The sequence below is a fragment of the Trichechus manatus genome, unplaced genomic scaffold (assembly GCF_000243295.1).
Source record: "Trichechus manatus latirostris isolate Lorelei unplaced genomic scaffold, TriManLat1.0 scaffold00046, whole genome shotgun sequence".
Taxonomy (NCBI): Eukaryota; Metazoa; Chordata; class Mammalia; order Sirenia; family Trichechidae; genus Trichechus; species Trichechus manatus.
In genome coordinates this window covers 10,039,703-10,066,299 of record NW_004443982.1, presented here as the reverse complement: position 1 = coordinate 10,066,299, position 26,597 = coordinate 10,039,703, and the positions used below count along the sequence as shown (strand labels likewise).

At 42.0% G+C, this 26,597-nt stretch overlaps 1 protein-coding gene across 1 annotated transcript in view; it reads right to left on the bottom strand.

Moving 5' to 3' along the window:
• The window catches only part of NDP (norrin cystine knot growth factor NDP), a 30,930-nt gene extending 11,947 nt beyond the window's left edge, over window positions 1-18,983 (bottom strand). The window contains exons 1-2 of the mRNA XM_004376917.1: window positions 18,610-18,983; window positions 3,995-4,373 (exon numbers count right to left, since the gene is read on the bottom strand). Of these exons, the coding sequence (XP_004376974.1) occupies window positions 3,995-4,168 (174 nt within the window). The 5' untranslated portion in view covers window positions 4,169-4,373; window positions 18,610-18,983. The remainder of the gene's footprint in view (window positions 1-3,994; window positions 4,374-18,609) is intronic.
• Between the last annotated feature and the right edge of the window lie 7,614 nt (window positions 18,984-26,597).

The following is a 26,597-nucleotide window of genomic DNA, read 5'->3' as shown; positions in this document are numbered from 1 at the left end:
CACTGCGCTGAATGGTTAACAAATATTATCACCAGAGCCCATAACAACACCCTTAGGTAGATAGCATGAGCTCCACCGTACGTGGGAAGAAATCGAGGCTCAAAACAATGAATCAACTTCTCCCAAAGTCACACATTTGGCAAATTGTGGAGCTGGCATTTGAAACCAGGTCTTTCTCAGTTCAAAGCCTGGGATGCCTTAGTTCCCTTAAAGGTTCCCCAGTCAGTCTATTTCCACTAACCTCTGAACTTTTGCTTATTTGCTCATCAGAGTTTGTTGTTGCTGCTGTTTGCTGCCATTGATTCAGTCCCGAATTCATGGTGACCCCATGCACAACAGAATAAAACGCTGCCCGGTCCTGCACCATCCCCATGATTGTTTGTAGATTAGGCCATTGTGATCCATAGGGTTTTCACTGGCTGATTGTTAGAAGTAGATCTCCCTAGTTTGTCCTAGTCTGGGAGTTTCACTGAAATCTGCTGCTACAGCCTTTACTCAGAATTTCAGGGAAACGTGATGTCTTGTGAAGGTTTTAAATGAACCTGCCACTCCCAGGATCTTTTGTACCCAACCCTAGGGTTGTTTCCGTAGATGTCATCACTGAAAGCCACAAGGTATGTCCTAATCTGTGGCCACACTGTCCTGCCTGGTGGGTCACTATAGTCAGTCTCTTCTGCCTGACTCCATCTTGGTCCTTGCTTGGATCACTAAGAGATGGGCAAGAGTACCCTGTGGCTGGCTAGCTGCAAGTTCAGGGATAGAGTGAACAGACAGTCTCGTCAAAGGCTCCCAGAAAAGCTTTTCCTACTGTCTACTTTATAGAAAAAAATTGTTGAGTATAAATCATTATTACCAGGGAAAGTCAGCACAACTTGACCAAGGCAAAGTCATAGAAGCTTCCTAGACACTTCCAAACACCTTGAGGGACTGAGTTACTAGAGCTAAGGACTGGGGACCATGGTTTCAGGGGACATTATAAAGAAAATGTTCTACATTCTACTTTGGTGAGTAGTGTCTCGGGTCCTAAAAGCTTGTGAGTGGCCATCTAAGATACATCTACTGGTCCCAGCATGTTTGGAGCAAAGGAGAATGAAGAAAATCAAAGACACCAGGAAAATATTAGTTCAAAGGACTAATGGATCACGTGAACCACAGCCTCCACCAGCCTGAACCCAGAAGAACTAGATGGTGCCCAGTTACCACCACCTGTTCTGACAGGGATCACAATAGAGGATACTGGGCAGAATGTAAGAAAAATGTAGAACAAAATTCAATTCACAAAAAAAGACCAGACTTACTGGTCTGACAATGACTGGAGGAACTCCCGAGACTATGGCCCCCAGACACCCTGCTAACCCAGAACTGAAGCCACTACTGAAGTTCACCTTTCAGCCAAAGGTTAGACAGGCCTATAAAACAACAATAACACACGTGAGGAACATACTTCTTAATTCAATCAAGTATACAAGACCAAATGGGCAACATCTGCCCTAAAGCAAAGACAAGAAGGCAGGAAGGGACAGGCAAATTGGATGAATGGACACTGAGAACCAAGGGTGGAAAGGGAAAGGGGGAGGATGCTGACACATGGTGGGGATTGCAACTATGGTCACAAAACAATTTGTGTATAAAATTTTTGAATGAAAAACTAATTTGCACTGGAAACTTTCACCTAAAACACAACAAAATTAAACACACACACAGAAAAAGTCAGACTCATCAGACAGAAGACCTGGCCAAGTCTGTGAGAATTAAAAAATATAGAATATTTCAAAATGAAAAAACAGTTTTTATTCCTAGATACAAAGAGAAAATCTAATCTAGAAAATGTCTTAGTAGTTAAGATTCTGCCAGGCATATTTTATGGCCAAGGAAGAAAGTTTTATAATCGTGAGCACCATTTACATAAAACTATTGTTATATTTGGTATAGTTTGGGATGTTTCAAAACAGATTGTTCCCATGAAATTACAAACATTTCTCCTACTATCACAGTTTTGTGCTGTTATTTACCATGACATTCTGGAAGAAACAGAAGTGAATAAAGGTAGACTAAAGTCTGTTTCTAGGATTCACACTCAAGCACTGGGGGTTTGTTGAGTTAGAGTTAATGTGGTCTCTTCTCTGGTCTTCCCTAGACTACTGTGATAGTGCTAAAGCACTCCTCCACCATTTCTCCAAATCTTTCCAGATTGTTTTCCAGTTTTTATAGATGCTCCCATCTCTCTATTTCTTCCCATCATCAGATTGACACTTTCTTTGAAATAATTGTAATTCCTTTAAAAATAATTTTGATTATGGAAGACAACTCAACAGTGGGAGAAATTCTCCATGGAAAAAGAAATGCTAAATATTAATATTGTCTACTATAGGGGGTGGGGAGGAGAAACTAATAATTGTTCCAGTCAACCTCACTCAGGCCTACAATTTCTGAGCCATTACAGTTGTAAAAATACTTCCCACTGTTTTTCTCAATTTGTTTTAGTTTTCTTTTCCCAAGAAGGGATTGCAGCCTTGCAAAAATTTAAGTTAATCTATTCACTCCCTTTTTTTTAGTTCTACAAGTACAAATAACAGCCAGATCATTTTTCTTAAGTGGAAAAATCTCGAATTTTTTCCCACAGTCATAGATCTTCTTAATATAATGGCTAAAGTAATTTAACTCAAATTCCAATCCCTCCAAATGAAATAAGTCATCATCACTGAGCTATAATCAGAAAAGTTATGGAAATTTTAAAGGCATATAGAAGTTATAATGTTTTTAAATGGAGAGTGGAGAGATTAACTTACATGGTCTTAATTCTAGTGGTTGATATTACCAAAAAGTCTTAATTATACTGGTAATTTAAAAAACACTTGCCATATGAGAATGTTTAAGTGGTTCCTTGAGACTAAAGTGAAAAGCCCTGGGGTTGAGCTAAACAAATTCTTTTTGGTCAAGTGTGGGCCAATTTCATTCATGTGACTACTTGGGAGCAGTGGCAGTGGTGAAATGTCTGATTCTGAGTCCATCTCCCTCCTACTATGTACCTCCTTTCTGGGTGGTCCATATGGCTGGCCACTCTTCGTGGCCTTTTAAGCATAGTATTCCTTCTTAACCTTATCTCAAAACTGGGGCATCATTTACATGAGGTTGCCTGTGCAAAACATATATAGCCTAACCCAAACAAGAATGATTTAGATAATCAATGTAAAAATGATAAATGATCAAATTGCTATCTTCTCTTTTGAAATCATTTTGCTTTGGGGAGGGCCACAATCACATAAACTACAAGTAATGTAACGTAAAACGTGGAGACCAGCTGCCAACTATTTCATCAGGAACTTCTTTGAAGAGACCCCCAAGAATTATGTTTCACTGCTCAATTGTATTCCTTGCATCCCGTCCCTCTTTACTCTTACTGGAGGTAGAAGGAGTCACGATAACTTGTAGACTCCATTTTTCTTTCCTGAAAAAGGACACTGCCCCTCATAAATTTAATAGCCAGAGATGAATACTCCACCCTCCTTGTGTTTAGCAACGTTTGATTGGGAAAGCCTTCTAGCCCTTACCATTGACTTTTAGTAGCCTAAAAAGAGAGAAGCTGGATGACTGTGGACATGGTCAGTTAGGCAGTGTTACTGGCACAGTGGTTAAAGCGATGGACTGCTAACCGAAGTGTTGGTGGTTCAAAACAACCAGCGGCTCCATGGGAGAAAGATGTGGCAGTCTGCTTACATAGAGATTTACAGCCTTGGAAACTCTATGGGATTGCTATGAGTAGGAATCGACTTGATGGCAGTGGGTTTGGTTTTTGTTTTTGGTTACTGACAAAAGTGCAAATTGTGATGGGAAACCGTAAAGGAATGATTCTCCCACAAGTCCTGTGGACCAGCCACGTAGTTCAGGGCTCAGGGTTGGGCTATGATCGTAGTTACCCATCCCCTGACAAAGAAATGCGGCTTCTCTCACGTTTCCAGAGATACTGCCACCCTCACAGAGACTTTGGTCTTACCTTTGAGCTACACTTGTACAATGGGTGACTGATAGAATCAACATAGTGGTGCCTCATGCAGCGTCGGGGGTCTGAGTCCATCATGAATGAACTGTCCGTTTTGCTGTCCGTATCTCCCATTATCGCCAGCAGGGAGAGCATAGAAAAAGATGCAGCTAGTACATGATTTCTCATTGTTGTGAGGAAAAACTTCTCAAGAATAACAGCAGAGGGAGGCAGAGGACTACAAGTTTGCTAGGGTCGTCAACTCCTAGGATCCAGTTCCTTTCAAGGAAAGGGCAGGATCTGGCTGAAGCTTCCTGGTTGTCATTGTCCTTTGTATGCTGGAATGGCGTCTTACTTTTTGCAATTGCAATCCATCACAGTATCTGCAACACAGCTGAAATGAAAAGAGAAATTATTTTCCCCAGAAATATTTACCCAGAAATACTAATGGAGCCCAGGAGGTATTGAGTAGAAATTTTCCATGCTATTTTGAGTGGAGAATATTCTGGAGTATCATTAGCATAAACGTTCATCCACTCCAACCCCCTCACCACCCATAGCTTATATTACATATGTATAACCATTCGGAGGTGGACGCAATGGTTTAATGGAAGCACATGTTAACTTTAATTGCTGAAGTCCTTGTTCCTAGGGGCAAGAATAGTTTGAACCCATGGTAAAGATTAAACATGTGGTTCTGGCCACAGCGTAGCTGAGTTGGGTGGTCTCATCCTTCTCCCTGGTTGGTGGGGGCAGGAGGGCCTACTCAGTTTCTTGGTAAGCTTTGGTGTCAACATCAGCTCACAGGGCTACAGAGGAGGCAGGTCAGCACTAATGAGCACAGGCCACTTCCCATGGGGAAGCACATTTTCCATTTTCAAGTCCATACCCACTCATCCATCTAGTTTTCCATTTCTGCACTCTGGGCTCATCCTGTTTTTGCTGTAAGCTCTGTGCCATCCAACATCAATGACAAACTACATCTGAAATGCACATTATACCAACTGGCCTCCAGTGTGGCTAAGGCAGTAAGTAGCACGTGTGTATTTGCCAATAGAGTCACACTTTTCTTCAGATCCTTTGCTGGCCTGAGCCCGTGGTAAAATTTGAAAAAGGAAGTGGTCATTGGAACGGAGACTTACCATTAAAATGGGATCATACTCTACTAGTTTTCCTGAAATTTACTATGTTCATTTAACCATACTTCTTGGACAAAGGACTGGAGTCTGAAGATCTCCCCAAACACCTCACTAACGTCCAAGGCATGGCCAACACTGATGCTCTTTATCATATCAGAAGACAGAGAGTATCAAAAATATTTTCAAACATTTAGGAAAAACTGGGGGGACCCGACATTACATCTAAAACAAAAGGAACATGATAATTAGAGTTTTGGAATATCTTTCAAAGGTGTTTCTATAAAAGTTGAGTTATTTTGTTCATAGTACATTTTTTTAAACTTCCTACTCATGGACAGTCTGAATAAACAGGGCAAGGTGTTAATAAGATCAAAATTAGAAGTTCAAGTCCTTATAAGCCAGTTAGCTTTGCCCTAGTAGAGTGGCTCCAGACCCACTTAGCCATCTGTTGGCCATCTTGTAAATGTGGGGTGGGGGTGAGGGGTTCCAAGAGGAAAAGGGTATGTGAGATAGACCTGTCCTGACAATGGCAAAACCTCAGCACATGAGTTTCAGGGAAGTCTGGTAAATTACAGGAAGCACAGGGACCAGCAAAGAGGGGACCAACCTGGACTCTACTGCTGACACTGTCATTAATGGGCTGGGGGAACTTGTACAAGTCACTTAAACTGTTCCAGCCTCAGTCTCCTCATCTGTAGAGTAGGGGAGTTGGAAGAGATGGCATCTGCAGTCCCATCTTGCTCTAAAATGCTGCCACTTGATAGTTATGGATTCAGCTACCACCATCTCCACATGCAGAAGATAATCCTAAAGTTGAGGAGACCATATTTCATATAGCTTTGCATCAGTTTCCTTTGTATACGTGCTAGTTGCAACATCTCATTAAAACTGATCAAACCTGAACTCAAAGTTCCAAATCAGCAAGCGGTGCAGAAGAGCCTCTTTTTCTCTCTCTCTCTTTTCAGCTGCATATTCAAGGTTTTCCTATACACATTACACTGAAACTCACCAAGGCCTCAGCGTAAAGAGCCAGAGTTTTCTTAGGTTTCGTGTTCAGAGGATGCAATATTCCTGACCTTTTCATGAGTTTCAAGATGACTAAATTCTTCCAAGTGGTTATCTGTCTCTTGAAAGCCTTAATTAACTCAGAAAGAGAATTTATTAGATTTCTCTTTCACCACTCCAGTCTGCAGATATTTCTCCCCAAGAGTCAATAGGAAAGGGATGAAGGGAAAAGCAGATATTCCAGTCCTGCCCCTCTCCAGCCCCCACTGCCAGCAACTTCTCATCAGGGCCACCAAAAATGTATGCATGGCCAGAAGGTATGGTTAAATGAGCAAAGCAAATTGAAGAGAAACACAGATAGAATGATCGTAAAAACAAGCAACAGCATCTATAGCAAAACCCTCCCTACGTGTACATGTGTACGTATGGTTGTATTTGTTGATGCTTTCATTTTCTCCACAGAAAAAGAAATGTAAAGAGCTATTAAGCATAGATGATGTGCAACTTCACTCATTTAAGAGAAATAAAAAATAAAGTACTTGGAGACAGCTTTTTCAATCAATCAGATTAACAAAGATTCCAAAGTCTGATAATGTACTCTGTTGGTAAGGCTGCGGAAAAACATATATTTTAGAAATAGTGCAGTATAAATTGGTACAATCTCTATAGAGGTCAATTTGACAATATCTATTAAAATTGCAAATGTATATAATTTAGACCTAGCAATTCCACTTCTGAGAATTATCCTACATGTGAAATCATATGAGCTTCAGCTGTAATAACATAAAATTAGAAACAAAGCAAATATCCATCAGGAGGGAACTGGTTAAAAATATTATAAAACATTCATTTGATAAAATATTATGCAATTTTATTTAAAAGGATGCAGAAACTCTATACAATTATTTGTGCTAAATGGGGGAGTGATTAGAATATATATCTGTCTTCATTTTTATTTGCATAGAGAACGGTGGAAGGATATCCAGCAAACAAATTAATTAATTACTTCCATACAAGAATAAAGACTTTTCACCACATACCTTTTCGTATTTTTAGATTTTTGAACTTGTGAATGTATTACCTATTCAAAAATTTCATTAAAAAAAAACTTAATTTTTAAAGCTGACTTAAAATAGTAACTAAGCCAATGAATGTCTAATGTTTGTGCCACTATGATTATTTTAATAATCTTATTATTTGTTTATTATAGAGATGGAAAGGCATGCTAGTCTCTTTTCTTAGCCAACTATCTTCCAGGGGACCTTTCGTTCTTATACACTACTGCCACCTAGTAGCAGCATCCTGAATTGCAAGCACAGATTTTTTTTCTTGAAAGGTAAGTAAAACACTTTTGCAAACAAAGATTATGACGTTTATACTTATAAAGAGATAGTTAATATCACACACAATGTAACTTTATTATCTAGTTTTCTCTTTAGAGATGATAACCTGGACCCAGAAGTAGTAATAAAGATAAAGTATAAAAGAGTGACAGAGGAAAAGTTGCTTCGCCTCTAATAAGAAATAGATTTTCCATTTCAACACACTCACAAATCATTATACTTTCTGGTCAGTTTTTGTACTAAACTCTGAAATAACAATGCAAACAACAATGTGAAAATCAACCATAGGAGTGACAGAACCCACAAAACAAAAAGGGAAGATTATTATTGCAACACAACATTGGGATTTTTTACCTGAAGTGTTCGAGTTGAATGAACTAACACTGTCGTGTTGAAGAAGAAATAAAAATAAAGTTCTGGAAAATAAAATGCTAAATCGAGACCTGGTTGGTCAGTGTGTGAGTAGGTGAAAATGTTCAGAGTGCTGGGGAAACAAAGAGGAACATCAGGAATTAAGGAAAATTTTACATCACTTGCGATCCCTGCTTTATGGCAGCCTAGAGGTATCTCTGCCTGTAGGAACTTTTGTCAAATTCTCAAAACTAAATTTATTTCCATTTGCTTTGTTTTTTTTTTTTTAAAAAAAACCATGTGTCATAAAATCAAATGTCAAGACTTAGAACCTCAGCCCTGCCAATGATGGGTGGAGTGATAAGACGGCTCTCATGTTGAACTCAGTAGCCCTGTGGCTGCTCTGTGCTCTGCATACTGTCTCTGAGACATGGACTTGGCGAATGTACAGAGCCCACATTCTAATAGCTCCAGTGTGGAGCCTCTGCCGGCAGGAGAGGCACGTAGGCCGGCGTGCCCGACTTTGGAGCTACCCTCCAAACGATACCAGTGGAAAAGAACAACTGGTGCCCAGATTTCCCCACCTGTCATCCTCAGCGAAATAACATAGCAGAGCTTACAGAAGACCCAGCCTCCTGGGTGAGAGATGGTGTTGTGCCCACGGATCAGCTCACTCTTGGGCTGACCTTCTGCCTGGCAGAGGGTAAAGTGCTGGTTTTCACACATGTTATTCCAGCAATGGGCTAAGACAAATGGCATGTGCCAAGAATGGTCTTATTCTTGCCTTGTTTGCCTGGCAGGGGAGGACAGTGCTTAGGTATCTATATCCTCCCCACTGAGCTGTTTCCAGTACTAATATATGCAAGTATTCCCTCCTATGGCTTCCTGCAACAAATATTTACTTAACACATACTCACTGAGCACCTACTATGTACCTCCTTTTGCTCTAGTACCTCTGAGTTAAGGATCAGGTCCTATCCTAAATCTCTCATCTTGCCTGCTGCATCCACAAGCAAAGAGACTTGGCCTAATGCTTTCCTGGGCAATTTTTTGGACACCTTGATAAACTCCTTTAACATCTAATTCATATCCAACATGCACTGCATCATTTCTAAGAAGATCAAGTTAAGTAGATAAAATATAACAATTTTGGAATGGAATTAGTGTAAAAACAGAATTATTTTGTATTTACTGTAATTTTAAAAAATCATGATATGAGACAGGGCTAAAGTAAAGATTGCAGAATATAGAGCCTCTCTCAAAGGAATTGTCAAAAAAAATTCCAAGATTAAAGTATGGAAGAAGGCTTGCCACTAAATAACACTTCATACTAGAATACGACAAGCAACAAACTCTAGGTCTAATCAGAGAGTGTGAAGTGCTAAGTAGCCCCTTCCCAGGAACTCAAAGAATTCCAATTGGATCTAGTCAACTAGATGCCTTGGAGAATAAGTCAGATGCCTCTTCCCAAGGCACTTAATTTATAAACTGTAAACAGCATGTTGGATTTTATAAAGCATCCCGTCCGCTCAGTGAATGGTTTTGAATATTCCGATCTGGTAGCAAATTAGTAGCAGCCAAGAAGCCAGGCCTGGGCTGACCCAGAGGAAGAGGTACCAATTGCAAACCTTGCCAGGCCCGAAGCTTGCCGGGCCTGAGGCATCTCTAAGGATGGGCTGCCACAAGGTCAGTGGAGAGGGAGCAACTCCTGCTCCTTTCACCTCATGGTGTCTATTCTACCGTTAAGTGGGGGAGAGTTGAGGCAATGACTGCCCCCCTAGTATCACCTTAGGAGAAAGAAGATGACATCCCTGTGATTAAACAACAGTCCTCAGTCTGTGATAGGACTGAGATCAGCAGCAGAGGTGATGGAGGAAGAAAAGAGGTGGGAGAAGCAAAAGGGAAGGAGGAAAATAGCCTGGGAAAGAAGCAATCAATCATAATCTCGAGATACATTCCGTTGTTGTTGTTAGCTGCTGTCGAGTCGGCCTAAAAGAAGAATTGGGAGTAGAAGTAATTTCTGGAGATGAGCCAACTGTCAAGTGGCCCCACCTGGGTGTGTGTCCTTGGCTTGAATAGTTTTACTGTCTGGCGAGGGACGGGTGTGGGAAGACTCAACCTTGAGACTGACTGAAACTTAACATCCTGAATTTAAAGCATTGACAGGAAAACCAGAGGAACTTCTGGTTGTTATCCAAACTCCCACCTACCTACAGCTTTCATCCTTTCCTCCCTAGGCCTGTTGTTAGCCTTTGTTGTTAGTGTACCATGTCCTAGTATTTTGTACTCATTTAATAGAAATATTCGATAGCTACTCCACTGCATTCAGAAACCTAAAGAGCATTCTCCCATTGCCTGATCTGGTGGAAGGAAAGCTGATCTGAGAATCCTCAAGCCCTGAGTCCTACCCTCCCATCATTGGCTGTATTATCTTGAGCAAGTCACTTCCTTTCTCTGGGACTCAGTTTCCTAATCTACAAAACGAATAGATTGTTCTAGATGCTCTCTAAGGCTCTATCCATTTCTAACATTCTCCAACTTTACCTAATCTTCTCAGAGTATAGCACCTACTTTTGGCCTACATATTCCCAAAACCACCCTAAAGAGTCCCTTCCATGCTCAGGGAGTTAATGATTGCAGAAAAGTCTAAACAAGTTCTAATGTGGAGCCTGAGCTAACACTGAAGGGTGAGGCAATATTGGTGGCCTAAAATAAAAATAGCACTTAATAACCAAGTGACTCAGTGTTTGCAATGTACTAAATATGATTTATAAATCATTAATATGCTGGAAATAAAGGGAATTGGTTAGTGAGAGTATTTAACCAGTTTCTATTTCTCAATTCAAGCTGTCTTAAAATCTGTAGTGTTCCTGCCCAGTCTTCACAAAGCATAAATGGAGAGAAGGAGAGAAGAGAAAGGCTGATGATTATCAATCGTGCTAGGATTAGACTTCTTTCATTTGATGATACAGGTCATGTTCAACTCTCCTGCACCTGACTTATGAATGGCACTTATTCTTAATCCAAGTTTGAACCACAGATCTTCATGCCCTAGTGAGACTATCTCTGATGTTCTGGATCAGTATGAGAGAAGAAGATTGATTAGAAGAGTTGCCTTCTTCTCCACAGATGTAGAATGAATAAGGTCCTAGTGGTCAAGAGCAAGGCACCTTGTTTGATAAAGTATCAACAGAACTTCAGTGCTAGGCAAAGTACATTCTTGAAGACTTGGGCTGGGACTTGGGTCTAAAAGAGTTGCCCATTGGGTGGCTCTTGGGTCCTGTGGTGGGCTTCTGAGGGTGAACCCACACAGCTCACGTAGTTTCTATGGAAAGACCTATTCTGAATTCTTAATGGTCGACATAACTAACAGACTTTTAGAATACAAACCTTGCATAAATTGGAAAAAACCAGGTCCAATTACCAGCGTGTCAAGAAGCATGATTCTGTAGAAGTCTTTTTCTCCCAGGGTTTGGCTTATTTATGTAAATCTAGCCAACCCACTAAAATCTGTGACCGATATGGTGATGAGCTGTCAGAAAATGCTTAGGAGTGATCTTTCTGCAGTGCCACAAACCAATAATAGCCCTAAATGTGGAGTCCCCTTCCATCCTTTCATCCATAGCGAATGAAAATAGGAAGAGAGCAAGCCACAAGAGAAGTAACAAAAGAGAAGGAGGAAGGATTATTTTTGATGTTCAAAATCTGCCACTGACCTTTCTATCCTTTCAAATAGCACAATTTCAGAAAGGGAAGCTTTCCTTCATTTCAGCCACCCCCTCCCCGGAAGGGGATTTTCATGTAAGGAATGAGACACACTCTACCCCCTCAACTCATGTAAGAACTTTTGGAAATGAAGCAAGAGAGCGCTGAGATACCCAACCCAAGTGACTCAAGTCCTGCCAGAACACATAAATGTATGCTATCCTTGTGGAAAAGAAAACGTGGCCAGGTGTTCTGGGGACCCCTGGCTAAAGTCATTCGACACTTGATCTGCCACTGGACTGCTGGCTGTGGTATGGCCGTAGGGGAAGAGAGGTGACCAATGTTAGCTCAGGGTACAGGCTCCCTTTTACCCTGGAGCCAAAAGAGTATGTTGGCTTTTCTTCAAAGTGTCCAGCAAAGTGTTTCCAAAGCTACATTTGAATCTCCTCAGCAGCAGCAACGTTTTGGAATGGTGGGTAGTGATCTCACCTAACAGCTGTAGAGGTCTTAGTTAGAAATGGGGCATAAACAATAGGAGCAACTCAGTCTTTCCATTCCCCATTCAATTTGCCTTTTCTGCCCAATGGTGGGATTTGAACACTGAATTCAATCCTGTTGCAACTGGAACACTCCTGGATGCAGACCTGTGTCAAAGAGGCAAGGTTAAAATCAAGTCACACAAAATATGTTCCCCTATATTCTTAAGAATTCTGGACTTACTGGGCTGTTGGTTTTCTGTTTGTATTTTGCTTTGCTTAAACCATGCACACTACAGCTACGTCTTTTGATTGCTGGTTCTCCTGTAATAATCCTATTCTGTTGCCTTTGGATTCCAAACCTCAAAAGAAGAATTTGAATTCTAAAAAGGAGTAATTTTCCATAATTTGTGGGGAAATTTCAGAAATGTATCAAGTCCTAAAATATCCCTTCGCTTTTTAAAGAAAAAAAAAACTTTCATTAAGAATTGGATTTCTTTGACTCTTCACATCCATATTAGGAATGCGTGTACCTGCATTTTACGAGAGTTGAGAACTGGGAATTTTTTTTCCCTTGAGGAGTTGACCTCCCTTTATAATGTCAGTTAAAGAAGGAAACTTCAAAGTTCAAACTCCCCTTCCTGGGAGGGGGTGGCTGAAATGAAGGAAAGCTTCCCTTTCTGGCATTGTGCTATTTGAAAGGATAAAAAGGTCAGTGGCAGATTTTGAACATCAAAAATAATCCTTCCTCCTTCTCTTTTGTTACTTCTGTGACTTGCTCTCTTCCTATTTTCATTCTCTATGGATGAAAGGATGGAAGGGGACCTCCACGTTTAGGGCCATTGTTGGTCTGTGACACTTTAGAAAGATCACCCCTAAGCATTTTCTGACAGCTCATCAACTTTCTTGAATGTATTAACCTGTTACCCTTTCATTTTTAAAGGATACTGCAATTGGTTGGAGCACAGCTTAAAAGAAAAAGTTGGGATTGAGCCAGGCCTTTAAGGAGAGAAAATTGTCTGAAAAATTCTTAGCTTTTGTGGAAAAAAATATATCTACTGCAAATCTTACAGGGTTTAAAGCTACTAGTTAATGTTCATGTTCAGATTTTGACATGAGGTTGAACTAGAAGCCAATTGGATGAATTCCTGATTATCAGCACTGGGGCTATATTGCCAACTGAAGTTACCCATTCTTTGAAATTTCTGAGTCAGCACTCTTCCTAACAAGAAAATTGTTGTTCCGGACTGTGAACCCCATCTAGAATGTTAAATTCTGACTATCCAAAAAGGTCTGGGGGAGTGACTCTCAAGGTTATATGCTCAACCATCAGATTCTGGGACCTTCTGGTGAAGGGGACAGTAAGCATGAATGATGCCAATCAAACTATTGCCAGAGAGACAAGAAAAAAGCTTTGCAGATGTGAGGGAAGTTGGCATCAGAAATAATGCCATCGCACAATCTTTCTCAAAAACTTGAGTGTGTGGGTGTGTGAATTTGCAGCATGCAACCTGCACAGCCAAGCAAGCACTCATTTCAGTACCAGCCTCCCCCACACCACTGCACACACATGGGGGCTTCAGAAGCATCCCCCCACCCTTTGTTTTCTCCTGCAATCACACACAGAAGTTCATGGTTGCTGATCTGATGGATGAGGAGTGGGTACTACCAGTTGGAATGTAGCCACTGGCAGGGGCAGACAGGAAAATAAGAATGCTCTTAATGTCCTCCCAAAGAAAACCTTTGATGGACAAAAGAGTGGTTGTATTTTTACCCTTTCCCTTCATGCTGCCAGGCATCTTTAAATAGATCCCCTAGCCTAGGGACTTGTATGGAATAATTCATATTAAAACCCAAGAAGTGGCAGAGGAGGGAAGTTGGTTCTTTCTTCTCTTTCTTTTCTTTTTTTTCTTGTCAAGCTAACAGGAAAAGACTCATTTTAATTCAGCTGTGTTAAATTTTTCCTTTTGGGTCTTTTAATGAACTTGAGCTAATTCGGGAAAGACTACTAAAGCCCCCAGGAAAAGAAAAGAAATAGGAAGTCGCATTGCAGATTGCACTTTAATACTTTTTGGTCCCAAGGACATTTGCAGCATCTTTTAAGGATGCTGCACAGGGGGTTACATGAAGCTCTTAAATGGGAATTTCTAATTGAGAGGTCCAGTTCCTTCCATTTGCAAGTCATAAACCAAACTGCTGTTAAGAGAAAGGAAGAAAGAAAGAAAAAGCCCTCCCCATCATCTCCAAAGCCCCATGCATTTTCAGCGCGGCTCAACCCAGGATCTATTTCTTCCCTCCTTTCACCAAATGGGTTTTACAAAAAGACATTCAGGTCTGTGCTAGCCAAATTAAAAGTCTTGTCTCTCTTTCTCTCTCTTTGGGCAGTGAAGGACGTGGGAAGGATGAGGAAAGGGGGCAGGGCAGGGCCCCAGGAACCAGGGAGCTTTGTTTCCAGTCACTTGTCTTTCCCCCTGAAACAGAGAAAATCACTACATTTCTCTTAATGTAGGCCGAAGTGCATCCAGGCGTTCCCATAGCACTCCCGCCCCCAGCCCTTTGCCTGAGATGTGCGGATCACTGTGATGGTATGCTTGTCCTTGCCAACCCCGGTCACTTCGGCCCTGCTCTCGGGTAGCCTAAAGGGCAGCCGAGCCATGTGGCTGTGAGTGGGTTCAGGCTCGGGTGTACAAAAAGCCCCCCAGTGCTATCAGGCCAGCAGAGCTGGTGCCAAGAATGACATCTTGGGAAGACTATGGAGATGGGGAGACCTACTGGGCTGTTCTTCCCTGACAGAACAGGACCCAGGCTGTCTGGAAAACAGACAGAGCGGAAGAGAGAGCTCACAATGGAAGGATCTCAGGCGAAGGGAAAAGGGGGTGGGGTGGGAGTGGTAGTGAGCGAAAGAAAGAAAAGCCACATGCCACCCAGGAAGATTCTAGGCAGGGCCGGCTGGAGGAGGTGGTGGAGGAAGGGCTTGCAGGAAATAAGTGCCCAGACATGGCACTGCCAGTCTCGCTGGATTCTTTTCTGAATTAGATTATGCAAAAGGAAGAGGGGAAATATATAGCCTGCCAGCTGTTCAAAGGCTTACAACCTTGCTTTTATTGTCCGGGTAAGTTGGTGAGGTGGGGCATCAGAGGAATTCCAAACATACCATCTCAGAGAAATTTTAATATGTTCCACAGTGTCATACACAAAGAGGAAATGACAGCTGATCACAGCCAGGGCAGGCCGCAGCAATCCAGGCCCTGGAGCTCACCCACCCTCACATGGCCCCGCTTCCCTCCTTTGCTTAAGCACATCTCAGTCCTTCCACCTGCCTCCCCATCTCCTCTACTCCCACTGGCCCAAATGAGAGGGCCTGGAGAAAGAAGCCTTAACTTGGGAAGAAGTAAGGATGGGCTCTTAGGCTTCTGGCCAAGAAGTTGAGGGCTGGCTAGGGTGAGTCTGGCACCCCAGGGAGTCAAAGGCATTTTAAACCCACCATGGGGGATTATCTCCTGATAAGGACCAAGTCAAGGACCCTGACGATGCTGTCTTCAGTAGTGATGCTTCAGGGTTTTTTTCTGAGTATCCTAACTGCATCATAAAACTCGAGACTAGATTATTTGAAAACAACACTCTGTGTGGTTCTGAGAGAGACCTGGGTTTTGGGAACAACTTCCGACAACTTATTCCCAAGGACCTTTTGAATTTCGGCCAGGCCCAGAGGTCATTGGTTTTGATCCTGGCCATGGGACAAGTAAGTGGTGGGAGACAGTGACTGAATCTTCCTCCATGCATGTTTCTGATTCAATGATTCATCAACTGGCCCTGATGTCAGCTGCTGAGGAGGTGACTCACACCCATCCCCCATAGAGATAGCACGTGGTCTTATCCTAAGGCTGTTCAAAGGAGCAGAGATAGGATAAAGGGCTCTTTTTTCAGGCTTCTTCTACCCAGGAGTCCCTGGGTGGTACAAAAGGTTAACACACTCAGCTGCTAACGAAAAGGTTGGAGGTTCAAGTCCACCCAGGGGCACCTGGGAAGAAAGACCTGGTGATCTACTTCTGAAAAATCAGCCACTGAAAATCCTATGGAGCATAGTTTTACTCTGACACACATGGGGTCACCATGAGTCAGAATCAACTCAACAGCAACCAGACTGGTCTTCTACCCAGGCTGGAAAGATTTAGGCTGTGCAAGTGACATGTACCCAAAGAACTGGTGATAAAGACCTAAGGGTAACCTTTAATCATAAATGGAAAGAAAATCCCAGTGATAAGTAGCATCATTTTAAGTAAATATGGATACCAGTGGATATTTTACATGGTTCTTTATAACAGGGAAGATATTACCCAGTTTACTCATTAGCAAAGCCTACCTATTTCGGTTCCAAAATCTAAGTGGAGATACAATGCAAACTGAGAATTAGAGTTAGGGACGATGTCCTACTCAACTTTGCATCATTAGAACTAGTACAGTGCTGGGCATATAGAAAATGCTTACCAAATATTTATTAAAAGAATGGTGGAATCAATAATCAATAAAAGAACAGCACTTGAATCACGAGTTCATAAAATAGCGGTAAAATTTGCCGGCCACCGTTGGTGGCTACAATTCTGAAACATTCACCACATTTTTCAAGGGCCCAACAAAAAATAAATGAGTTGGAAATTGCTAAATGTATTGAAAAATGATTTATTTTTCCCTTGGCACTGTCTTTGGGACTCGAATCAAGATTGAAAACTCTACAGGCACATCTCCTTCTGCAAATGTCAGCTGCTTGGTACACAGTCATCTAGAAGGCCCCGGCCAGTTCTCCCCTCACCTGAACCAAATGCATTTTAACCTAAATGACACAAAACCTTGCCCTTCAGGTATAAACACTCTCATGTAATGATCTGAATAATAGTTTAAGAAAATCATTTTGATTTGGTTAAATGCTATGTTAACCGCGGTAGCTTAAAAACAAATCACTGTAAACATTTGTAGCAGTAGAGTCCGTAGTATCTTTTACAGGCTTTCTTCAATAGCGCAAATTCCAAAGTTATAAATTAATTCAAAAGCCAGATTTTCGTTTCAATAATGCTTGTGAGGCTAGTTAGTAGAGAAAATCAGAGAAGTTCCCCATAAATCATGTCCCCTCTCCAAAATGAAAACGGTAGATAGAATCCTCAAGTTTAGTGACAGTGCAACATTCTTCAACTACGAAGGAATTGTCAGAAACCAGACTGTGGAGAAGAAAACAAGAGCAGATATTGGCATTCAATCTCAACCCTTGATTGAGAGGCATTCTGCAGTCCCCGCTGTATTTGGTCGACACCCATAGATAACACTGTATTTTAGGCATCTCTACGTTTTCAAATGCACCTGTAGTTAATGTTATGTATTGAAGTAATTTGCCACTGTCAACTCCTTATAATTAAAATACACTAATATTAGAAATGAAAAGAGGCAAGTCTTGCAGCAGCCATATGTGCTATTAGTGCTAGCTACCCAGAATAGAGCGTGGAACTATTCTCTTTGCCGAATAGCTGCTTTTCCTGCACCTGAATCTCAGTACAGTTGGGAGCTTGTCTCTTTCCTGAAGGTTTATCTGGGCTGGTCCATTACAATAAGCCCTAGTTACAGGGCGTTCTGATTCATTAACATTCTGTTCATAGTCAAACTTCCCCGTCCCTCAAGAAAAGAGTTGTACTCAGGCCTCCTCCAGGGCAATTCTTGCTTTAAAGAGCGAACTTGTATTCAGGAGTCTGAAAGAACTCTCTGAATATTCCTCAGGTGTTTTGAGGAGTCATTCCTACAGGTCCTAGTCCCTGGGCTGGTGGGAGCATCCTTTCCCGGTCACTCCTTTGATAGCCACATTGTGGTGCTGGTCGTGCTGCAGGGACAAGCTGACTACTAAATATAACCCTCTGCAGTAAGGCCATGGCAAACCATTACCTCGGACTTCTTGCCTAATCAAAATCATATAGCAAACCCATCCTCATCTCTCCCCAGTGCTCCTGAATGTATCTATAGAAGTGAAGTCCTGCACATTGGAAGAAGGGTGCAAAGGAACAGAATTCTTGCAAAGCGTGATACAGAAAGCTAGAAATAAAAGTTGCTTATTGTTTGAAGTCATTCTAAGCACTCCGGCAGAGACCTGGCAGGAGATCAGCAGCATACATAAGTAGTAATAAAAGTAAACAGTGCGTTTTTAAACTCTCAGGCTTGCCTGCGTTAATAGTGCCCCATTGTAGTGGGATGAGGGCGGTGGGGAAGATAGCTGGGGCTCCATGAACCCGGGTCGGAGCTGCTTCTCAGTGCCCTCTCACATGGCCAAATAGAAAAACCATTACAAAGTTACATAGAACTACACAGAGAGTTTCCAAATAAAACTTCTTTAAATCCACCCAAAAGATATTTTCAAACCTCTCTGTGACGCTCCACTGCTCTGTCACAGACTTCAAAGACACATTGATTTAAAAAAACACAATGCTAGCATGCTACAGATTAATTCAAATTCAATTAATGCAAATTTAAGTGGTAGTTAAAGGTTGTCTCTTTGTCTGAGAGAAGGATGAAACGCTCGGTTTGGAAAGAAGTAATTTCCTAGGCAAGCCGACAGCGCTTGTTTTCCTGCTTACCTTGGGGGAAACGCAGGGCTCCTTTCTTCTCAGACTTTTCTGAGAGCTAGAAAGAGGTCCTGTTACTTCCAAATGCTTTTGTTCTTCTGTCCCTCTGTCACATGGCTTGCCTTTTATATTTGCAACACACAAAAGTTAGGACTGTTGTTTAAGCGACACAGGGAGAGAGAGAGAGGGAGAGAGAGAGGGAGAGAGAGAGGGAGAGAGAGAGCGAGAGAATGTCAAATGGAAAAGTGCCATTGCAGTCATATATCAATCAGGCGAGCGGCCACAGCAGCGCGCTAGCAAATGGGAATACCATGGAAATGCGAGGCGCTAGTTATCGGGACGCACAGCCGCTGCCCACCACTCGGCTCCCTTCCACCGAGCATCTTACGAAGGTAACAACCTAGAAGAACAAGGACAAGGGAGTTTCCTTCTTCATGGTTTTTTTTTTTTTTGTATTATGGAAATAATAAGGGGCTAAATGAATATTCCGAGTTTCATTCTTTTGCAAGCCTGTGGCTGCCATCAAGATGTACAGTCCGCAATAAAGACACATAGTTTTGGAAATGCAAAGACAACGGAGTGGCATGCCGTTTAACCATTCAGCAGCTGACTGTGATGAAGTTGAAATTCTAAGTAAGAGAGGAGGAAGATGTTGAAGCAAGCACAAAACGCTGCCCTCTTTTAGCAAGATGTGTGTGTGGGTGGTGAGATTTCTTTTTTTCTGAGTTGTTCATCCATTAAGTTATTTTTTAGCAGTATACACATGATTAAATCCACAATGGCACTCTAATAAGCGCCTTCATCTGCATATTTAGAATAAAAATTTAGATGTGATTTAGAAACAGTGAGAAAGTGTGGTCCTTGACTCCTTGACATTACATGAGTGTGGAGCTAAAGGGTAGGGCCACACCACAGCTAGTAGGAAAGTGGCAAAGGTAACCAGGTCCGTGTGGGCTAAATGTCTGCTAGCTGCAAGCTATGGGAATAAAGGTGAAAAGATTTCATAATCCTTGCCCTTAAAAAGCTTAAAATTAAGACAGAAAACCATCAGCAGTTTTTATGCAAAGAACCATTGACACATTTATAAATTTTTTTATGTCTAGTGGACCCAGAGCCTGAATAATTTTTTTTATTAACACTGACAAAGAATTAAACTGAGAATATAAAAAATAATATTTCATAGAAGAGTAAATATATCATAAAACTTAAGAAATTTCTCTCAGGAGCTCCAAAGAATTGTTAATGCTGAAACTGCCGTGTTCCATTGTATGAAATCATTTATATAGACTAATAAGTTGATAATTGCATTATTACTTTTCCACAGAACCTTTACTCTAAGCAGTTATTGATGTCTATAAAAGATGTCCTAAGATTTTCAGTTTTACTTCCACCTTTTAATGAGAACTCTATTTTCTTTTGCTCTACCAGGAAACCCCTGTCTACCTTGGACCAGCCAGTCACAAACAGAATCCACTGACAAGGATAAAGACCTAGGTTCAAAGCCTTGAAAGAAAACTTGGCACTTGGCCGATGATGATATTGGCTAAAAGTCTTAAAAGCAGAAGATCAAAAAGCAGATGGAAATTGGACCTTAAAAATGGAAATAATCTGAAAGGGGAAATGACTTGTAGCTGAGTAAGAGCCATGGAAATAGTCATGAACACATTTTCTGGCTCAATTCTGTGGATCAGATTTGAAGGAAGGATAAACTCTTTGGCCACCAACATTTTCAAATATCAGAGCTTGATGTCCATCCACCTTTTTATTTCACTTAATGAATAATTTGTGTCTTTCTTAACATATATTCATCACTTCCCCCTGCCATCTTTCTCCTTTTGGTTCTCAGAGTCACCCTATCTTCTCTGAAGTAACATGAAAAGGTGGGGCTCTTCCTGGTCGGAATTTTCCAGCCTTCTACAATCTGCCCTCCTGAAAGAGCGCAGAAAACGTGTAGATTGCAAACACATTGACTCCCTGGGTGGAGAAGACATGTTCTCTCCCAGATGGAACCCCATGGCTTCTTCCAGCTGTTACTCTGTCAGGGATGGTGAAGAATACCATCTGCTGCCCCTTTCAAGAATGAAGCTTTCCCTCCGCCCATTCAGCTCCTGAAGATGCATTTCTAAGCCTGTCAATAGGTATCTGGCAACAGCAACACTTTTCAACACAGTCACCATGCTTTTTAGAAAGCCATGTGTGATTACTTTACTGGCATCGTTAATGCTGTTAAAAAGAGAAAAAAAAAAAAAAACAGTTGCTGTTCAGTCAATTCTAACTAAAGGGCTCCCTTTAATTTTCCATCTACACAAAGAGGGATAAAAATGCTGTTGTTGTGAGTTGCAATTGAGTCAGCTGACTCGTGGTGAACCCATGCACAACAAAATGAAATGTTGTCCCATCCTGAAACATCCTCACCATCTGGTATGCTTGAGTGCACTGTTGTGGCTGCCGTGTATATTATGAGTGCCTTCTAACCTAGGGGGCTCATCTTCCAGCACTATGTTAGACAACATTCTGTAGTGATCCATAGGGTTTTCAATGGATAATTTTCAGAAGTAGATCATCAGGTCTTTCTTTCTAGTCTGTCTTAGTCTGGAAACTCCTCTGAAACTTGTTCACCATGGGTGATCCTGCTGGTACTTGAAATACAGGTGGCATAACTTCCAGCATCATAGCAACAAGCAAGCCACTGATGGATGGTGGTGATGAAAATACCCTGCTAGTATTTCGTCCACATTCTAGGGTGGGAAGAGTTTGGAGAATGAGGCATCTAACAATTGGATAGGCAATCCTTTAAGGAACCACTTCAGAGCCTTTTATTTCTGGTTCAATTTCTAGGTTGTATCTTTCTTTCTTGGTATCACTAGTGGGCATTTACAGAAATCATCCAACATCCAAACACCCCTGGGGGGATGGGAAATCCCAAAGCAGATGGGAGGCAGGACATGCCTCCACTGAAGAACCTGAAGGGAGCAAACGCCTCCTCTCCCCTCCTCAGGGAAACTAGAGAACCAGGTGTGATCAAGCCTGGCTCACCAGGTGTGCCAGCCGAGAGGCATGGCCAAGTCATACAGACATTCAGAGGTTATTCCCTGTGGTCCTACTGGAATGGAGAGCCCAGGGGCTGCAGCAGCCAGTGTTCAGGGACAACAGAGTCTAGCAATGTGACCGTGGGTGTCCTGGGAACACAGGGCCCATGACGGCATCCCTAGCAGTCTGGTCTTCTGGCTGCATTTAAGTTTCTCACCATTTTATGAGCTTGGATCTCCAGCTTTCCTGGTGATTCTGTGAACCACCCCCACCCCCAGTCCCACCAAAATCCTGCCAATAAATTCCTTTCCACTGTAATTAGCTAGAGACAGTTCCTGAGGTTGGCAACCAGGAGTCCTGACCTGAATACTACTTTTTCCAAATTTAGGCAAACTAACATCATTAATATACAAATGGAAATGTAACCTCCACCCACTCCTAGTTACTTTCCCTGAACAAACAAATGGTTTCAGACTCATTGTTAGGCTGCTATATAGTCTTTGCTATAACATTTCAAAAGCATAAAATTCCCATGTGGGTATATAACAAGATCAGTGGTTCATATGGAGTTCCTGGGTGGTGCAGACAGTTGTAGACTCTACCCTTCAGACTTTCAGTTAGCAGCGAGCATGTTAACAGCTTGTACCACTCAGGGACTCCATTAATAATAATAATAACTATTTAATGGGTGTTTGACCCCTGGTTGCACAGTGGTTAAGAGCTTAGACTGCTAACCCAAAGGTTGACAGTTCAAATCCACTAGCCGCTCCTTGGAAACCCTAGGCGGCAGTTCTACTCTGTCCTATAGAGTTGCTATGAGTCAGAATCCACTCAATGGCAACAGGTTTGGTTTTTTTTGTTTTGTTTTTTGTTTAGTCTCTCTTGGGCTCTGTGCCAAATATTCTATACACATTATCTCATTCAGAGAGATAACAACAACCCTATAAGGTGGATACTATTATTGTGCCTATTTGACAAATGAGGAAACAGACTCTGAGAGGTTAGCTCTGAGAGGTTAGGTGACTTGTCTGCAGTTGACACAGAAAGCAAATGGCATACATGAACTCTGACTTTCCTCTCTCGAAAAGCCATTGCTTAACAAAGATGCCATGATGTCCCCATTCAACAGAAATTCACTAAGCAGCCTCTTTATAGTAATGTTCTGTCATTTGTGGAGAATACAAAAAAAAAAAGGAGGACATGGATCTAGTTCTCAACGTGATACTGTAAGAAAGAGAGAAATGTTCTCTCATGAAGCCATTGCAAGGTAGAATGTGATCAGAGCCACAAAAAAATCAAAAGACACAATAGAATAAGAGGTGGTGTGCCCAGGAGAATTCCACTGGGTCTGAGCTTTGAAGGCAAAGAGTAGAGAAACCAGAGAGTGAAGGTGAGCTGTGGGGTGACCCTCAGTCAAACATTTTGACTAGACCAAAACCTATGCTATGGTGATCCAGGCATATGTGGTGAGCAGAGGTGAAGCCAGGCTAGGGAGCTAGAGCCAAATGGGGTTAAAAAGCAGAGAAGAGAGTAGAAAGACAGTCTGAGACAGAGAAGAGGTTATGTAAATGGAACAAGAGTAAGGCAGAAGAGCAAAGCTAAATCCAAAGATAGGAATGTGAACAGGTACTTTAATTCACGCATGCATGCATTCATTCAACAAATATTCTCCGAGTACCTCCTACATGCCAGACACTGTTTTTATCCCTGGGACACCAGGGTTGGATAAGACAAAGTTTCTGTGGTAATGGTGAGGGAATATGTCAGTAAGGATATGTTCAATGTAAGTAACAAAAAACTTGAGTATCAATGGCTTATAACAAGAGCATTTATGGTTCTTTTTTTTACTGCTGTGCTTTAAGTGAAAGTTTACAATTCAAGTTAGTCTCTCATACAAAAATTTATACATACATTGTTATGTCACCCTACTTACTCTCCCTATACTGTGACAGCACGCTCCTTCTTTCCGCCCCGGATTCTCTGTGTCTATTCAACCAGCTCTTGACCCTCTCTGCCTTCCCATCTTGCCTCTGGATGGGAGCTGCCCATTTAGTCTCACGTATCTACTTGAGCTAAGAAGCACACTCTACACAAGTATCATTTTATGTCCAATAGTCCAGTCTAATCTTGGTCTGCAGTTGGCCTCAGGAATGGTTTCAGTTCTGGGCTAACAGAGAGTCCAGGGGCCATGTCTTCCAGGGTCCCTCCAGTCTCAAACAACCACCAGGTCTGGTCTTTTTACTAGAATTTGAGTTCTGCACCCCACTTTTCTCCTGCTCCGTCAGGTACTCTCTGTTTTGTTCCCAGTCAGCGTGGTCATTGGTGGTAGTGGGCACCATCTAGTTCTTCCGGTCTCAAGTTAATGAAGTCTCTGGTTTATGTGGCCCTTTCTGTCTCTTGGGCTAATACCTTCCTTGTGTCCATGGTGTTCTTCATTCTCTCTTACTCCAGGTGGGTTGGCACCAATTGATGCATCTTAGATAGCCACTCGCTAGCTTTTAAGACCCCAGACGCCACTCGTCAAACTGGGATGCACTACATTTTCTTAATAAACTTTGTTATGCCAATTGACCTAGATGTCCCCAGAAACCATGGTTCCCAGACCCCTGCCCCTTTTACTCTGTCCCTTGAAGTGTTTGGTTGTATTCAGGAAACTTCTTAGCTTTGGTTTAGACCAGTTGTGCTGACTTCCCCTGTAGTGTGTGCTCTCCTTCCCTTCACCTAAGTTAATTCTTGTCTACTATCTAGTTAGTGAATAACCCTCTCCCTCCCCCCCACCCTCATAACCATCAAAAAATGTTTTCTTCTGTGTTTAAACTTTTTCTTGAGTTCTTATCATAGTGATCCTATACAATATTTGTCCTTTTGTGACTGACTAAATTCACTCAGCATAATGCCTTACAGATTCCTCCATGTTATGTTTCACAGCTTCATCATTGTTCTTTATCATTGCATAGTATTCCATTGTGTGAATATACCATAATTTGTTTATCCATTCATCCATTGATGGGCACCTAGATTGTTTCCATCTTTTTGCTATCGTGAACAGTGCTGCAATGAGCATGGGTGTGCATATGTCTATTCTTGTGACAGCTCTTATTTGTCTAGGATATATTCCAAGGAACATTTATGGTTCTTAACAAAAAGTCAGGAAGTGAGTTGGTATGGTGACTCCATAGTATTATGGAAGACGCAAGCTCCTTCCACTTCCATCATGCTCAGCATGGTGGTTTCTGTCCTCTTAAGGCAAGTTAACTTGTGGATACAAGATAACTAACAGAAACCACATCGAAATTCAGGAGTAAGGAGAAAAGAGGTCTGTTTCTTCAATCAGGAAGGAAAATCTTCCCAGAAACCCCAAAGACTTCTTACATCCTATTGACCAGAAGCTGGTCACATTCCCATCTTAACAGCAATCTCTGTAAAACGTAACACAATTGCCCTGATGGGCCTGGCCCGGTCATGATCCATGCTTTGGAGCTGGGTGCATGGTAGACTAAACATAGAGTCTATTAGCAATGAAAGAGGATAAACGGCAGTAGGATAGATAACCAGTAGTATTTGCCACAGTGAGAGAGACAATATGGTGACTTCACAGTTGAAAAATGTTGTGAGGAAAATGAAGCAGTAATGAGCTAGAAAGTTAAGTAATGCAGGAAGGGGGGTGATTAGGGTTAGTCTCTGTCATGGATTGAATTATGTCCCCCAAAAACTGTGTGTATCAATTTGGCTGGGCCATGATTCCCGGTTGTGTGTGATTTTTCCGTGTGTAGTAAATCCTGCCTCTATGATGTTAATAAGGGAGGATGGGCGGCAGTTGTGTTAGTGAGGCAGGACTCAGTTTACAAGACTGGATTGTGTCCTGAGGCAATCTCTTGAGACATAAAAGACAGAAGTGAGCAGTGAGACAGGGGGCCCTCATACCATCAAGAAAGCAGTGCCGGGAGCAGAGCGCGTCCTTTGGACCGGGGTCCCTGCGCAGACAAGCTCCTAGTCCGGTGGACCACCGAAGAGAAGAAGGCCGACAGAGAGAAAAAGCCTTCCCCTGGAGCTGACGCCCTGAGTTTGGACTTTTAGCCTACTTTGACTGTGAGGAAATAAACTTCTCTTTGTTAAAACCATACACTTGTGGTATTTCTGTTACAGCAGCACTAGATGACTAAGACAGTCTCTCTGTAGGAGGCATTTGAATTTAAATGATGTGATCAAGATTGGTGAGCCAAAATGCCAGGGTAGCTGGAACAGAGTGAGAGGGACAAGTGGCAGATGTGGTCAGAGATGGAAGCAGGGGCCATATTTATCACATAAAGCCTTATAGGCCAGTGCAGAGAGATTGGGTTTTGTTTGCAATGGGATGGGGATCCATTGGTGGGTTTAAAGCAACAATGTACATTTTTAGCTCCCTCTGACTCATATACAAGGATGGATCCTGGGTAGAAGAGGAGGTGGGAAGGGATAAAGAGGGGAAGGAGAGGGGCTACTGAAGTCTTCTAGACAAGATAAAGTGGCAGCTTGCACCAAGGTTGAAGTAATGGAGATGGAGAAAAGCGGACGGATTTAGGATAGGTTTTGGGGGTAGAATACATAAGACTTGCATCTGGATTCAGTATGGGGAGGGTAAGGAAAAGAGAAAAGTCAAGGGTGATTCTTACCCCATGGTAGGTGGAGGGAAGCAAACGATGGGTGAGTGTGGAACTGGAATCATTAATTCAGTCTGGAATAGGCTCAGTTTTACTTTCTTATTAGACAAGGGAGTTCAAATGTAGAGATATAGAAGTCTGGATTGTAGGGAATATTTCAGAGCTGGAGCTATAAATTTGTAGGTTGTCAGCTACGGAGGGTATTTGAAGTTATGTGGCTGACTGAGGGGGTCAGTGATGGTTCAGTGGTAGAATTCTTGCTTTCCATGTGGGAGACTCAGGTTCAGTTCCCAGCCATGCACCTCATGCACAGCCACCACCCTACTGTCA